Source organism: Argentina silus (assembly GCF_951799395.1).
Source record: "Argentina silus genome assembly, chromosome: 17".
In the NCBI taxonomy this organism is placed as follows: Eukaryota; Metazoa; Chordata; class Actinopteri; order Argentiniformes; family Argentinidae; genus Argentina; species Argentina silus.
The window spans coordinates 9,654,652-9,669,300 of NC_139671.1; the positions used below are offsets into that span (position 1 = coordinate 9,654,652).

The following is a 14,649-nucleotide window of genomic DNA, read 5'->3' on the forward strand; positions in this document are numbered from 1 at the left end:
GTCATCCAAAGAATTCCATTTGTTTGTTTTATATATATTTTCTTCATAATGAGAAATTGCCTGCTTCTGCTCGATCAACGTAATTATTATGTAGAAATTAGCTATTAAGGTATTTGTAATAGAATGAACTAAAGAAAAAATTTATGTATACATTAATTCAATTTCATTGCTACAAATGTCTATCCTCTGTAGCTACCCAACGATGCACTCACCTGCAGGTGATGCATTTGACAGTGCTGGAAACCAATGTTCAAGTGGTTGATTTAAATTATGAATGTATTATTATAGTATGTATATTTGATAGTTTTCAAAGTTATTGCAAGTGCTTATAAACATATGTTTAACCTATGCGAGATGCCTCTAACCAAAGGTCTTTTTTCTCTAAATTATACATGTCCCAAAATACATAACTGTGATAGAAAATGAATAAAAGAACACTTAAAATAGTGACCGCTTCATCTGTTCTAGGAACAGAACACCTTTAGAACATATTCTCTGCATCATCAAACTGGCAGGTATGCAGCAAGGCCTTTCTGTGTCCAATACAAACAAGCCAGAAAAATATATAAAATCAGACAATCCTATAAAATCAATAAATATATCTTTATTGGTGCGTTATTATACATTGGAATGTTGATATTCTCTCAGAGACATTGGAATATGTTAAAGCTTATTGCAGTTCCTCTGGCTCAGGGGAAGAGACGCCTCAAGCTGTTCTCTACATCCATTCACTCATGTCCGAGGGGCCTGGCTCCCTCTGTCCCTGCTGAAGAGAAAACAAATCCCCATGAGGTACAGCAAGAAGGCACTGGTATTTTCCTTTTTACATTGATTTATGTTGTCAGAAAGTATTATGTCTTCAATGTCTAAATATTTGGAATTTGCTGAAAACAGCATGGTCAATCACCTCTTTAATCACAAAGTGAAGCCAATAGACCTGTTTTAACTTTGTTTTGTATACTTTCAAGAGTTTAGTGCCCCATAACATAGCAATGCGTACAATAAATAACTAAAACACAAAATATATCCCAAGTTGTTTTACATTAACTTGCACAGACACCATGTGATAAAGTTGAATTCTAACTACTTCATGCTGTAGTTATCTGTTAATTATCTCCTATGTTGTACTATAAACTAACCTTATTTTTTTCAGTTTGCTTTCCTTAAAATTCAGTTATTGTTTTATTGCTCTGGTGACTGTTTACAGTCTGCATTCCAAAGTGGTTATAGATTGAATAGTTGGCTTGCAGGCAGCTCCATGTAAAGCGCCTTGTGTATCTTTGATTATCAGGAGTTTACCTTGCAGAGTTCTGGAAACAGCTCCTGAACAGCGATGTCCAGCAGGACATAAGTCATCTGAGGGAAGCCAGAGGACAGAAGCAGAGCAGAGACAAAACACAAATGTTACTGTCACGATGAGACCATACTACACAGGGATGTTGTCTTCTTTGCTTGGCTTTCAGCTTACCTGCTTGTTGAGAAGTGGCTGTTGGAAGCCATCAAAGAGAAGCTGGATCCCTTCAAACTTGGCCTCCTCTCCGATACACTTCACCACAATGTCTATGGGAGGAGAAGACACATGTTTGTCAAAAGCAAATGTAGATTGTTCCAAGTCCACTGTGTCATGTAAATGCATATGACTGACAACAGAAAGACATCTTGGATCTAACCTGGCATATAATTCATCATTTCTTCAAACGTCTGCTTGGCTCTTCTCTGCTTGTCAGCTGTGGTGCGCTCATCACTGGTCTCACAAAATACAGCGTCTAAGATAGTTAGGAAATGGATAGATAGGAGATGTAACTATGAAATGTAACTGAGTCTGGGACCGGTGGATCAGACAAGGAAAGGCAATCCTGAGGTCAATAAACAAACCACAGAACATGGACATGCATTGAACTGAACTGCACCTCACAGTGATTATTGCTGCAGGAAGGAAATAGGAAGAGGTGGGGAAAAAGTCAACAGACAAAGTCTAAGGTACTTGAACTGGGCATTACTGAAGACACACGCACACATAGGTCATGTCACAATAGTTGTCGCCGAGCGCGAGTCTAGTATGGCCTTTCCCCGGCCTGAACACCATTCCCAACGTTACCCAGTTAAGCACAGCAGGATTGGCCCGAGGTTTGAGAGCAACCTTGGTGAATCACCACGACACTGCGAGAAAGAGGAAAAGCTTAGCAGCTGGGGGCCCAACCTGACGAGGGACACCGCGGCTGCGGATGTTCCTGAAACAAATTTATCTTTGATCTATCCCTCAAATAGGTGCAACTGCATAACTGCTTATAACTGAATATGTGTAACTGCATAACTAAATAAGAGGAATTAGAATGCAAGTGCTTGACCCCGTGTCACTATATCTGCTTAGGCCTCGTTGTAAGAGTAGGCCCGCTAACAAAGGAAGTGCTAGAATTAATCATATTTAACTGTGTATTCTTGCTCAGAGTTGATTGCTGAGACAAGGCAATATATCTTTGGAAAGTTGGCGTCATGTGTACAAAGGGCAACGGCTGTAGGAGAGAAAATGGGAAGTGAGACCCGTCTCAAGGTCAGGTCAGGTGATGGAAAGTCCCCAGCTGGACAGTGCCATGGCGTCCAAAATCAAGTAGAAATATGCTGTGTGAAGTGTGATATTATTAATATAAGAAATATAGCGATTTGCTGGTTTTTAAGGCTTTTAACATGATTAATTACTATATGTTATACGATAGGAAAGTGCGTTGATAATGGAGCCTGGAAGCCATACTGGTTGGGGGAAGGGATAACGGCCTCACCACAGGGCTGCTACATTTGGAGCTACAGCAGCCCTCACCTTCTTATCTTTTGACTTCTGGAAAGGAAAACATTGCAGGCCTGCTGTGTACCAACTAGAGAATCAAACTATGTGAAGTGTGTAATAAGATGTGTAATAGTGTAATAGATGCACTGTAACCAAGGCATAGATGTACAACAGATAGAGAAGTTCTGCATGCAAAACATAGATATGTACTGTGCAAGCAGACCTAGACCCACAATATCCAGATATAGACAATGTCCAGACATAGACCCAATGATTCAGGCTTGGACCCAGTGATTCAGGCATTGACGTAATGTCCCAGACAGGGAGGTACCTTAGCCAAGGTATAAAACATGCTTCTTGGGGCATTTCGCTGGGCGCGCGTACCCCCGCTGCAGAGCGTAATACTTGAGGCATTGGAGCAGGATTGAGTGTGTTGGAAACCAAGCCCGGAGCTCATACTCTGATCAAATTCTGACTTACGAATTGCCACCGCTGAACAACTTTTTGGAGACGAGTTTTCTTGATAAGTATTTGGAACTCAGTTTAGGGAATAGACCAAAATTTGAGAACTCCACAGCTTCTCTTTCAGCACGGGGCTTAACCCTTAGCTGTTGGGGCTGTGGCTTTTGGTTTTCACTCTGAGGAGCATTTATCATAGGTTTTCACTCTGAGGAGCTATTATCATAGGTTTTCACTCTGAGGAGCTATTATCATAGGTTTTCACTCTGAGGAGCATTTATCATAGGTTTTCACACAAAGGAACAATTATTATAGTTTTGTTGTTTTCTAAGTATTATTGTTTTAAGAGGAACCCCCTTGGATACAGTATTGTTACAGGAGTTCTCATCAGTTTCACAGATAATATTGGACACAGGATTTCAGGATCAATTGGAGTTCCGGAACATTGGGAGTTCAGGATCGTCTAGAATTCAGGATTCTTCAATCAATACCAAAAGAAAATAATTTTAGTAGTTTTCTGGATTTTGCCTGTCAGGGGCAAGGCTGAAGCCCTGCGGGGAATCAGAGCCTCTTGGCTGGGTAGAGGAAGCTCGAGCTGACCACAAACACGGCGGATAGAGGAAGCGGGTCTAACTCAACGGGGTTTGGAATCGAAGCCTCTCTAAATCTTCACTGATCAGTAGTAAGACCTGAGAACGCCCTGGTAAGGGATAGCTCGGCCTGAGTTATTGCGACATTAAAGGGAATTTTAAGGGGAAGTAACGGTGACCAAGGCTTCCCTGTCCCGAAGAAAACAACCCCAACAGCAGTATTGGATCCGGCGGAGATACTTTGAGTAAACCTGGGGAGCTAAGGCCACGACAGCTGGCTAAGGACTCCAGGTATTTCTGCTACCGACCATACCTAGACCTACACGGTCCAAATATTCCTGGTAAGGAAACTACTGAGGAAGAGGAAATATTGAATACAGTAAATCCAGCAACAGCCTGGACAAGTATGTCAGTAAGAGACGGGTCTAAACAAAGAATTCTTTAGTCTAAAAAAATCAGTCACCGGCCATACGACAAGAAGAGTGGGACAGAAACTGGACTAGCAACCCAGTGAGGCTGGACTAGTGACCCAGTCATCTACTTTTCTTTTTTTTTTAGCATAGTCTTTTCTCTATTCCTCATATAATCTCTCCTCACTTCCTTCTTAAAAAGCATGAAGGAGAATATCTATGTGGAGAAACCTTGGATCTTCTACTCCAATGTGTTTTGAAAGGAAGCGCGGACAGACTATTGATGCACACACAGACACAGACACAGACACAGACCTCTGAGCAGGGTGATGAGAGACACCATACGATGCTCCTGTAGGATGTGGTCTAGTTTAGACTGCATGTAGTGGTCCATGTAAGCCTCAAATGTGTTCTTAAACAGGATCCGTCCACCTGACAGGAGGTGATGTGACCAGTCCGGCATGTGGAACACAACTCGACCTATCAACAGCACAAATAAACAGAGAGAATAGTAACTGAGCAACAGGGTTGGGTATCTGACAACCCTTATCATATACTGTGACCATCATCCTTAATTCACTTTTAGTACCTATGTTCAAAATTCCTGACATTTTACTGTTTGCCATTTTTCTTTGAACCGTTTGCCTCAGTGAAATTTCATGGCTCACTTATTATCTGTCTGTAATGTATGTCTACCCTTGTGCTTGGTCACTTACCCACATACATCATGTAGTCATACATCCCGTTCAGAGAGATCATCTCCATAAAGTAGTTCTGGTTGTGCCTCTTCTCCATGCTCTCAGACAGGTTAGCGTTGTTTTTGAAAAGATCACTAAAGAGCTAAATGGTCAGAGAGATAATGTATTTTATATTGTCAGGCAATGAAAGATATCACTTAACAGGCCAGCAACTCTGCCTAGAAGGCCAGTCAAGATCGAAAAGTCAATTTTAATTTAAAACTGAAGGGGGAGGTGATTCTGAAGTGTGTATGACATGATGACCAAGGATACATGGGGAGTTAACACTAAGTGACACAGTAAAGTTACGGTCTGTGCTCACCATCTTATTGTTCTCAGCAGTAGGGCTGAGGATGGTGAGCTCTGGCCTGCTGGGTTTGGGCTTTGGCGATTCACATGAGTTGAAAAAGGACTGGATGAACGGCTCCAGGTTTTGACCTTTCTGGAATGCAGAGGAAATCAAGCAGCCATTGTTTGATCATATTTGCATTCTTTTGAGTAAAGTAAAGTGCAAACAATCAACAAAATTAACACTGTGGCTTAAGGTCTGTTGCAACCCAAAGAGACGAAGTATAAGCTATGCCATTTAGACCAAATTAACTGGTGTCTTACCTCTTTTATTAGTTTTCCAGGGACAGACTTGAAAATTTTACCTGAGAAGGACAATTACCAGTAACACAATAATGCAGCTATATAGCTTATCAACAACATCATGTAACATATTGCATGAAACAGCAATCTATACATACCCAAATTTACATCAGGCAGCATCTTGTCCACAAACTGAGAGTCCATGTTATGTGGGGACAGGAAGTCAGCTAACAGCTGACTGTTACTCAGCTCTGGGTGCGGTAGAAGTCTCTGTTTAAAAACACATACACAAAAAGACACAGATTATGATAAGCGAAAACACACAAATGCCTTTTTCATAGGCCCACACCAGCTTCCTGGCTTTTCTTGAAAGAAATACTCAAAAGAACAGAAGCACTGTTGTGGTGATGTTAGTCATACATGGAGCTATTTGGGCAAGTAACGGCAGATATAGCTAGGTGCAATTCTCAATCAAATGTGACAAAAGGTTGACTAGGTTGCAAAAAAGCCAGAGAAGGGTTACAAAACAGGCTAGGCACATCACACTTCTGAGTTCTATAGCTGTGTGAAATGTCATACGTCACGGCATTTGGCAAATCGTTTTAGGAGGAGCTAAGAAAATAGAACGTGTCAACCAAAATACACATACTGTGCACTGTACAGTACTGTGACCTAAATTAATTGAATCATTGTGCAGCACCAGAATGTCATCAGCTAAAAAAACTTCTAAATGACTAATGTGGGCATTTAATGTACACTAACTTATCCTGCGCATACCTGCAAATATTCCTCAAATTCCACCCTCTTTGATGTTAGGAACTCATGGTTCTTTGGTCCAATAATTCTTTTGGATGGGAGCTGGGCATCTGCAAATGAGCCTGTGCAAAAGGGTTAAGACAAATTAAAATTCACTTTCAAACAGTACAATAAGGTAGTGTGTTACTACCTAACTACAGGACATGAAACCACAGCACAAGCTAAAAGGGTACACTTCCTCTCATGAAATGTGTCAAAAAGAGGAAAACATCTTACCATGGAACTCAGTCAGTTTTGATTCTAGGACATAGAATTCAAGGTATCTTCTGTAAATAGACCATTTCTCAGTTTCATGCCCCACTAAAAGAAGAAGAGACAGCATGGACCGGCTGAGGAGGAGTGAAGAGTGCTGGTAGGGGTGTATTAAAGTGTATTCTACCGATTCCAATATCACAAACGATGTAAAGAAAGGCTACATGAAAGAGCAAACAAAGACAACGGCCACCTGTCAACGTGGTAACAGTGAAAATTGGTGATAAGGTGCACGCAGATGTTCTTCCACAAGGTGTTATACCACCATGAACATTTTAGTGTCATATTTCACACTGTCATAATTCCTTAAAACACAGGAGAGACGGGCTGTTCACTAACCTTTCCTCCTGTCATTGCGCACCACGTCGATGCAGAACACAGGGATCCTCTCCCTCTTCACCTCGTCATCAAAGAAATCCACATAGGGGATGCAGATGCTCCAGGCTGAGAGGTCCCGCAGGACCCCTGGAGTGCTGACAACCTCCACTGGTGAGTCATCTTCTACCACCACTGTGGCCTCCTCTACCTGAAGGACATGGAAAATGAGTGCATGTGTCAGTCACAATGGAGAAACCTGTAGTAAGAATATCAAGGAACAGAAACTTCACCTTCATAGAAAAATGATATGAAATCACAGGATAGAAACCTGTGGTAATAATATGTAGGAAAATAAACTTCAAGTGATACAAAACAATGGGATTTTTGTCAGTGTATGAGAATCACAACAAAAACCTATGTTCATGCTAAGGAACTCATACAAAAAAGCCACGACTAATTTTTGTCTTTTGGATATGTCAGCTTCAGAGGTAAAGCTCTCACCACATCCTCCTCTGCATCGATCATGGTGTAAGACGGCAGCATAGCCCCTTCCATGGTGGTGTTCTTGAAGACCCCTTTGATTTTGCTGCCAATCTTGCTGATTCCAAAGGTCTCCCCACGCTTGGACGTGTTCCTGTGCACAGAACAACATGTACACTTGTGAACACACAAACTAGGAAAAGCTTTGAGGAGAGGCAATGTCTATGAACAAGGACCAGTCAGAAAGGCAGCGGTGTGAGAGTTCCTGTGTTTCTGTCAATAGCTATGGAGGGCAGTTAACTAACCCATCCATTGTGCACACCAAAACAATCAGCATTTCCCCTTAATGGTGCTATACCCAAATCCGAATTATAATCCCAGAGGTGATGTTGACAGTCAGAATGCCATGCTGAGGTCCAAATCCAAATATAAAACACACAATTGTACACATGAAAAACAGAAAACACTCAACTAATAGCAAGCAGACAAATGGGAACAGATACACACAAGCAATGAATAACAGTTGGTAGTTGTGTATTACAGGAGCCCATGCTTGTAGTAGAGAGAGGCACATTCCTAAATAGACGTATTTCGGCACAAATTAAATCTAGGTTAAAATGTAGGGTGGGAAAGTTAGTAAAGATTGGGTATTGAAGACAGCCAATGAGAGTTGAAAATAAATGGGAGAAGGTTTGAAATTGAGGGTCTCCAACACTGTCCCACTAGGGGGCGCTGGCGCCCACTATACACAAGACAACCATGGGCAGAGACAAGGCATGGAACGACCAAGAGACAGCATGGGGAGCTTTGAGGCTTGAGGGCAATAGACAATATACAATGCCATCTTTCTCACTTCCTCCATTCTGTGTATCAACATATACGCCAAACTCAAAAGCTATTGCAATACAACAAGGTAAGTTGTCAGTACATACATGTTTTCAGGCATTCAAAACACAAGCACTGACTTGCACAAGCCTAGTTCTTATTGCTACACAATGTTCTTTACTTTCACTGCATTCTGGGCAAATTATTGTACAAATTGCATGCAGCAAACTGTGTGCAGCCTGGTGGCACTGGCCTGCATCATGTCAAAAAATACTTACCTCACATCATCAAAAGTCAGGCTACTCCTGGAACAATAGGCACAAGGAATTATAGGCTGCCAGGATAAACATGCCCAGCCCACCACACCAAAAGGCTACAGTTGCTTCAACACCCCTAGAGACCTTAGTTGTAATTTGTTAGCCTGTGTTATCGTCGTTGGGGCCAATGTAACCATGACATGATTGTGATTAACATCATCTTAGAATGGACTCTTTGTGTAATATATAAGTGAAAATAAACTATGCTGAAGATCACATCTTGGATTATAACGATATTATGGCTCTCCCATTAAACTTGTTGCCAAAGAAGCACAAACCTGTTCATTCTCGAGTTCCTGGTTGGAGACTCTACTCCCCTCAGCAGATGTCTGAAGTACTGCACAGAGAAAGTAATGGAGGGACGAAATCTAAATATGTTCACTGTTATCACTGCATCATGTTTCATTACATATTCCCTCGTAGGAGTTTATGGGGTGATTTATGTTGGGCTCACCTCATCACTGTGGCAGAACATGGGGGTGAAGACGTTTTCCAGCAGAGACAGGACGTGGTCATAGGCCGCAAACAGGCAGCGCATAGTCTGCAGCTTCACCACCCCCATGTATGGTCCCTTCGCAACTGACGAAATAGATGGGAGAGAATGCATATTATTTCATATAGACTGTACATTATGTAGACTTAAGGAAAATTGACATGAGATTGAGAAAAGTGCTCATGTTACATTATGCAATCAATGATTATGGTGAAGTCATGAGTATTACTGTTTCGTATTTCCTCCACAATGAAGGGGTCAAAGCTGATCTTGTCGATGCTCTCCTCCAGGCAGTATGTATCATAAATGTGCTGCACCTCTCCATGCAAACGCTGCAGCTCAGCGTCATTCAGCTCCGGACACAGGATCTTGTCATTGAACTCCTCTGGATAAAAATAATTAATAATTATTAATTAATTACTCTACGGGCCAAGGGAGTGATGGGCTTGACTATGGGTTCTTTCATTGTCAATCTTCAATGGGTCAACTCCTCAGCATAAATATATTTAGCTATAGGTAGGTGGGTGCTCCTTACCCACAGTGAGGCAGAACTGGAGCACGTGCACAGCCCCCTCCTGCTTCAGGAAGTTCATGAAGCGGAAGAGCAGGTCTTGCTGCTCCCGGATCTCCTTCAGATCCAGCTTCAGCACCTTGGGAACAAGAGAGGAAGATTGGGTTCAGAAGTTGTGGTTGTCCATGAAAAACTCCTCACCAATACTTAATTCTTCAGTCCTGTCATTTTTCAATTAATCATTTTTATTTTTATTTTTTTTGTTAATGCGCAAGAGAGCGAGTACAAAATAATCTACAACTGAGAAAGGTGTTCTTTGCCCCTTAACAGAAACACAGGACCACATACTTACAGATGTCTTCTTGTTACGAGGGTCAGCGTATTTCTGTAGAAATGGAACTAGGGCAGATGGGGGCTCCGTGGCTAGCTCAGGCTGGGAAAACAGTTAGCGGAGTTGAGCACATAAGCTCCACACAGCACGGTGCTTCTTATAGAATACAGTTCAAACGCCTCTTTACTTACTGGACTGTTATCGATGAATATAAGCACCATGTGGTTCACAGTATCCTAGAATTAAACAAGAACACATTATTTATCATCAAGATCAAGTAAGTGCCAACCTTTCTGTTTGATTCCTGACACGTGAGTTCTGCATATCTCACTTATTCATGCATTTCATTGATAAAATCTTGATGTAAAGATAAAGAGTACATTTTGCTGTGTACTAATTGTGTATGATTCAATACTATAGCACCAAGCACCTGTACAGTATACAGTATCACACTTACAGGGTCAGCCATGAAGTCCATGGTGGGGAGCATCACAGACCCTGTCATGACCTCTCGCATCAGCAGAGAAAGAGATCTGAGAAAAGAAGAGTCACACAAAATATGAGCACAGCAACAAATACCATGGCACTTGCCAATACAATTATTATACCCTGGGATAAAATGATGGAAAATGTTCATATTTGAAAGACCTGACACGTTTTCACTTCTGGTGATTGAAATACATAATTAACAGTTTAACCTCAAATCATCCTGATAATGAGATAGTGGTTATGAATGGATGCATGTTTCTTTTCCTCCTCCAGGAGGATGGGATGGGAGGATGGGTTAGGGTTAGGGTTAGGGTTTCTTTTCCTCCTCCAGGAGGACGGGTTAGGGTTAGGGTTAGGGTTTCTTTTCCTCCTCCAGGAGCATGTGCTCTGTCTGACTGGTGTGGCCTTACCTGCAGTCAGTTGCTTTGGGAGGCATGACGTAGGCAAAGAGCCTCTCTGTCAGCCTCCTGAGATAAAGCAGCTCATCTTTGCGACTGCGCAGCGCAGTGTGCAGATCAGGGCCATACTCATGCAGAGCAGCCTGTTGCAAACCCTCAGAGTTCTTCACTAGATGGATGGAGAGTGTGGGGAAGAGAGACAAAGAGAGACAGACACATCCGCACATTCAGTTTTCTTTGAATGTTGACCAATGTCTTGCAATCAGGAATATTTTTGTATTACGAGCATGATAATGTGGCCAGAAACCTTTTTGCCACGCCTTTGCAATGATTTCAAGGTGCTTCATGGCAGCTTTCATCATTTTGCCAGCAACAACAGACGGGACATCGACCTGTATTGAAACAATTAAGCAACTAGTGCAAAGCCTGAAGCCAGACACATTGATTCTAACATAAATGCAAACATCTTGTAAAATCTCTCAAACTGCATAATATTTCACTTCTTCACATGAACAGAAGGGAAGATGAAAGCAACTTATCACCTTTTGGGCTCGTCGGACCAACACAGCTGCAAAAAAACGGAAGGTCATTCTCAATTCATCCACGCAAGCCTCATTATCTGTGATGTCCCTGCAAAATTAAGGACAGCAAAATATAGCAGATTCCAATACATCTCCTGCCAAATTCATATCTTTCAAAACAAAGATAGAATCTGCTCACCTGTACCAGGGATACACAAAATTCTCCAGAACCAACTCGAGCACCTTCAGGTCAAAGAAAAAACAATGTTTTACCATTTATGATATACATTTCATTTTATTTCTAAGGTTATAAATGGAATAACTATTGTTACTGTACCTCCGACATGGATGCATCCACTTTAGAATATACTTTAAGGTCTAACCATGGCTGATAGTTTTCAAGGAGTAATGTTGGTCTGTGAAGTACATAATACAGTACAAATGATTAGTGCATCCTGAGCAGCATTGCTTCACAGTGTCCACTAGATGGCAGTTAACCCATACTAGAAAGTGGTGGTACACCAGTGAAATCTTTTACAGCAGATATGTCCTGAGAACATATTTTTGAAAGATATGATGCGACTCTGGCCAATACAGACATATACTACCTACTATTTTGCATGGTCAATGCCATTGCTGTTTTAAGGCATACAAAAACATCACCTGCAATTCTTGGGGCAAACACTTTAAGGTCAAGTTCACTACATCACTAACACAACTTCCAAACAGTCACCATAAATGTTTATGTGAAATCTCGTGTGTTCATCTTTATGCTGAGTGGACAGACATACCTATGACGTTTGCACTTCACTTTTCCACAAACTGCACAGCTGTGTCCTAATGGAAACAACTCCTGTTGTTCTTGCTGCTGGAGAAATAGACGGGGAGATCATGAACTCACACTTACTTTTAATATTGGCGAGTTATACTAGTTAAGCAACTCAGGCATTATTGATATGACTGCACTGCACTGTGTTGCCCTCTGACTACTGGCATTTTGTGGGGGTTTTTATATTTGGCTTACTTTGTTCTTGGGTTTTAAGGTGAGAAGAATGTTTGGCAGAAGGGACTCTGGGCCAAGGGAGCAATAGAATGTAATCACACCAGCCAGAAAGGACCAAAATATCATCAGAATATGTAGATACCTATAACAGAAAAATTGTGTCAGACACAGACATTATGATATAGATGTCTAATATCTTGTATATCACATAGAACATACAGAAATATGAAATATGTTATATATAATTACAAAAAGGCAGTCAATGTTTAAAGAAGAGATGCTGAACTGTAACAAGGCTTTTTTTCTGACGAAAAAAATGCCTTGATGAAGATTCTATTCAATGAATTTAAAATAGACTACCATGCTATGTCCATTCTTCTTAAAATAACAAAAGAGCGAAACACACTAGAAATATCCATTATCTGTCTGCAAACATACCTATTAAGAAGTATAGTTGATGACAGCATAAACACCAAAAGAAAGCAAAAGACAGGATATTGACGACCAACTTCCCCGAGTCCTTGCTTCAAATTCTCCAAATATGCTCGGACACCTGCCATTTTCAATGAGTTCTGTTGAGGGGGTAAATAGTAAGAACATTACTTCATATAGACATCCTAATGACATTAGTAAAATTGTCTTCTTGGCTACATCATTATAACCAAAACACGAGACCTTACTCCATTGCTTATGGTGTTTGTCAGAGGAGCCCGCCCTTACAAGCAAATAATACATAACTTCAAAACATGTTTTATGTCATCCCTTACAATTCCTCAAACACTACAGATAGATAAACATCAAGTGCTATTTGCATGTGAAAATGTCACGGGATGCATTTACTCAATTGGATACATTTACAGCTCGCTACACAGTAGCCAGCTAACACACAACTCAACAAACAACTCAACAAGCTTAGCTAGCTAGTAGCCACTAGCTAGCTAGATGTTTTGCTTAGCAAAGTTATCATGACAACGTTGCGATCTTACCAATAGTAAAAAGTAAACCAGTTAGTTCTTCAAACAGAAATCCATGTCTTAACTATGAGCATATTTGAGACAAATCCATAGTTTCTTCTAGAAAGTACAGTACTATATTCATTTTGAGTACTGGTGTTGCTTGTTTTCCTGCTGACAGCAGATCGACTGTTTCCTTAATCCAACTGATGCCATTTCCGGCTCGTTGCTGACAATAGCGGCAGTTGCTAAATGGGATCCTTGGGACGACCTTACCATGTCATTCTTAAAATGAATCTGAAGTGGATTGTAGTGTGACATGAAGAATGAGTACCGTATTCTCTACCATATTTTACTTAGTCTGACCACTTCCCCATGGAATTTATTACATTTCCTATCTAGGTATATATTATTCTCAGGCCTACTAAACCCAGGATGATTGTGTTGGTAGAATTGTGAGACTCATGTTCATGCAACAATTTCTATTCTTGGGACTGTGGATCTGTCTTCGTCCGTTCGTTCGTATGTCACACGCGATATCTCAAGACACCACTGGGACAATTTTGACGAAACTTGGGTAAATGATGCGTCTTGCCATAGAGATCTGGCATTTACAAAACAATTGTACAGTAAAAGTGCTGTCCCCCACGAATGATTTAGCGCCCCTCCTTGTGTGAATTGGTGACAATTATTCAAACGTATATCTGAAAAGTTAGCAGAACGTGTAGTGCTTATTTTATTCATATTCACTCTTGCTTCTTACAGTTATGCGTTTATTTGAAGGTAGTTAGCGTACCGAAGTTACCGTAAGTTATCTTGAGGAGCTTATTTGATTAATGTTTAAGGATTTGACAGTATTATTTGAAAACAGTTAATTGGCCGAAAGGTCCGTTTTAAAATGATTGTACTCTCCTCTGTACCCTCATTTGACGTTTGTAATGATAACAACGTATTACTTAAGCCAAAACCTTTATCAGATGAATCGGCGTCCCCTGGAAACTCCGGATCTATATGGCAAGACGTACCATGCACCAAAATTTGGCCATTCGGTGTAATTTTGTAAATGCCGCATCTGTATGGCAGGACGCATCATTCACCCATGTTGCGTAGAAAATGTCCCTGTGGTGTCGCGGCCAAAGCGTGTGACATACGAATGGGCAGAGACCGATCCATAGTCCCCTCGACAATTTCATTGTGGGGGACAATTACACTGATTGGCCCAAGGGGGGTGCTATAGTAAATAAACTGAAATTCCGAAATTACACCGATTGACCCAAACTTTGAACCATAATGTTACTATCAGTATAGTCAAACAAGAATTATATCAGTATAAATATAATAATTTAAAATGTATAACCATGCATTTCCCTATC

The 14,649-nt window shown here is 41.0% G+C and overlaps 1 protein-coding gene across 5 annotated transcripts; it reads right to left on the reverse strand.

Annotated features, from left to right (window-relative positions):
- Window positions 1-584: 584 nt before the first annotated feature.
- snx14 (sorting nexin 14) lies at window positions 585-13,461 on the reverse strand. Of its 5 annotated transcripts, none has more exons than XM_083688650.1 (30): window positions 13,310-13,461; window positions 12,762-12,895; window positions 12,345-12,465; window positions 12,112-12,185; window positions 11,658-11,736; window positions 11,520-11,563; window positions 11,342-11,429; window positions 11,107-11,191; window positions 10,812-10,968; window positions 10,370-10,445; window positions 10,104-10,148; window positions 9,934-10,014; window positions 9,606-9,720; window positions 9,300-9,455; window positions 9,032-9,156; window positions 8,856-8,914; window positions 8,539-8,565; window positions 7,457-7,589; window positions 6,977-7,163; window positions 6,602-6,685; window positions 6,347-6,447; window positions 5,728-5,839; window positions 5,591-5,631; window positions 5,301-5,420; window positions 4,958-5,081; window positions 4,557-4,721; window positions 1,671-1,766; window positions 1,469-1,560; window positions 1,300-1,356; window positions 585-766 (listed from the first exon to the last, which is right to left on the reverse strand). In XM_083688650.1, the coding sequence occupies exons 2-30, from the start codon at window positions 12,881-12,883 to the stop codon at window positions 719-721; spliced, it is 2,814 nt and encodes a 937-aa protein (XP_083544776.1). In that variant the 5' UTR covers window positions 12,884-12,895; window positions 13,310-13,461; the 3' UTR covers window positions 585-718. The 5 variants fall into 5 exon arrangements, with proteins under 5 accessions (XP_083544776.1, XP_083544777.1, XP_083544775.1 ...); XM_083688651.1 differs by having other exon boundaries at window positions 585-763; window positions 12,112-12,188; XM_083688649.1 differs by having other exon boundaries at window positions 12,112-12,188.
- Between the last annotated feature and the right edge of the window lie 1,188 nt (window positions 13,462-14,649).

What these genes read in the sequence shown, in the direction of transcription:
- snx14 (XM_083688649.1), bottom strand. Translation starts at nt 12,883, where the DNA reads ATGGCAGGTGTCCGAGCATATTTGGAGAATTTGAAGCAAGGACTCGGG. An exon ending in TGTGGAGGAAATACGAAACA is followed by an intron (nt 9,157 to 9,299) that starts GTAATACTCATG and finishes CTATTTCGTCAG; the next exon opens with TTGCGAAGGGACCATACATG. An exon ending in AAAACTGACTGAGTTCCATG is followed by an intron (nt 6,448 to 6,601) that starts GTAAGATGTTTT and finishes CCTTTTGCACAG; the next exon opens with GCTCATTTGCAGATGCCCAG.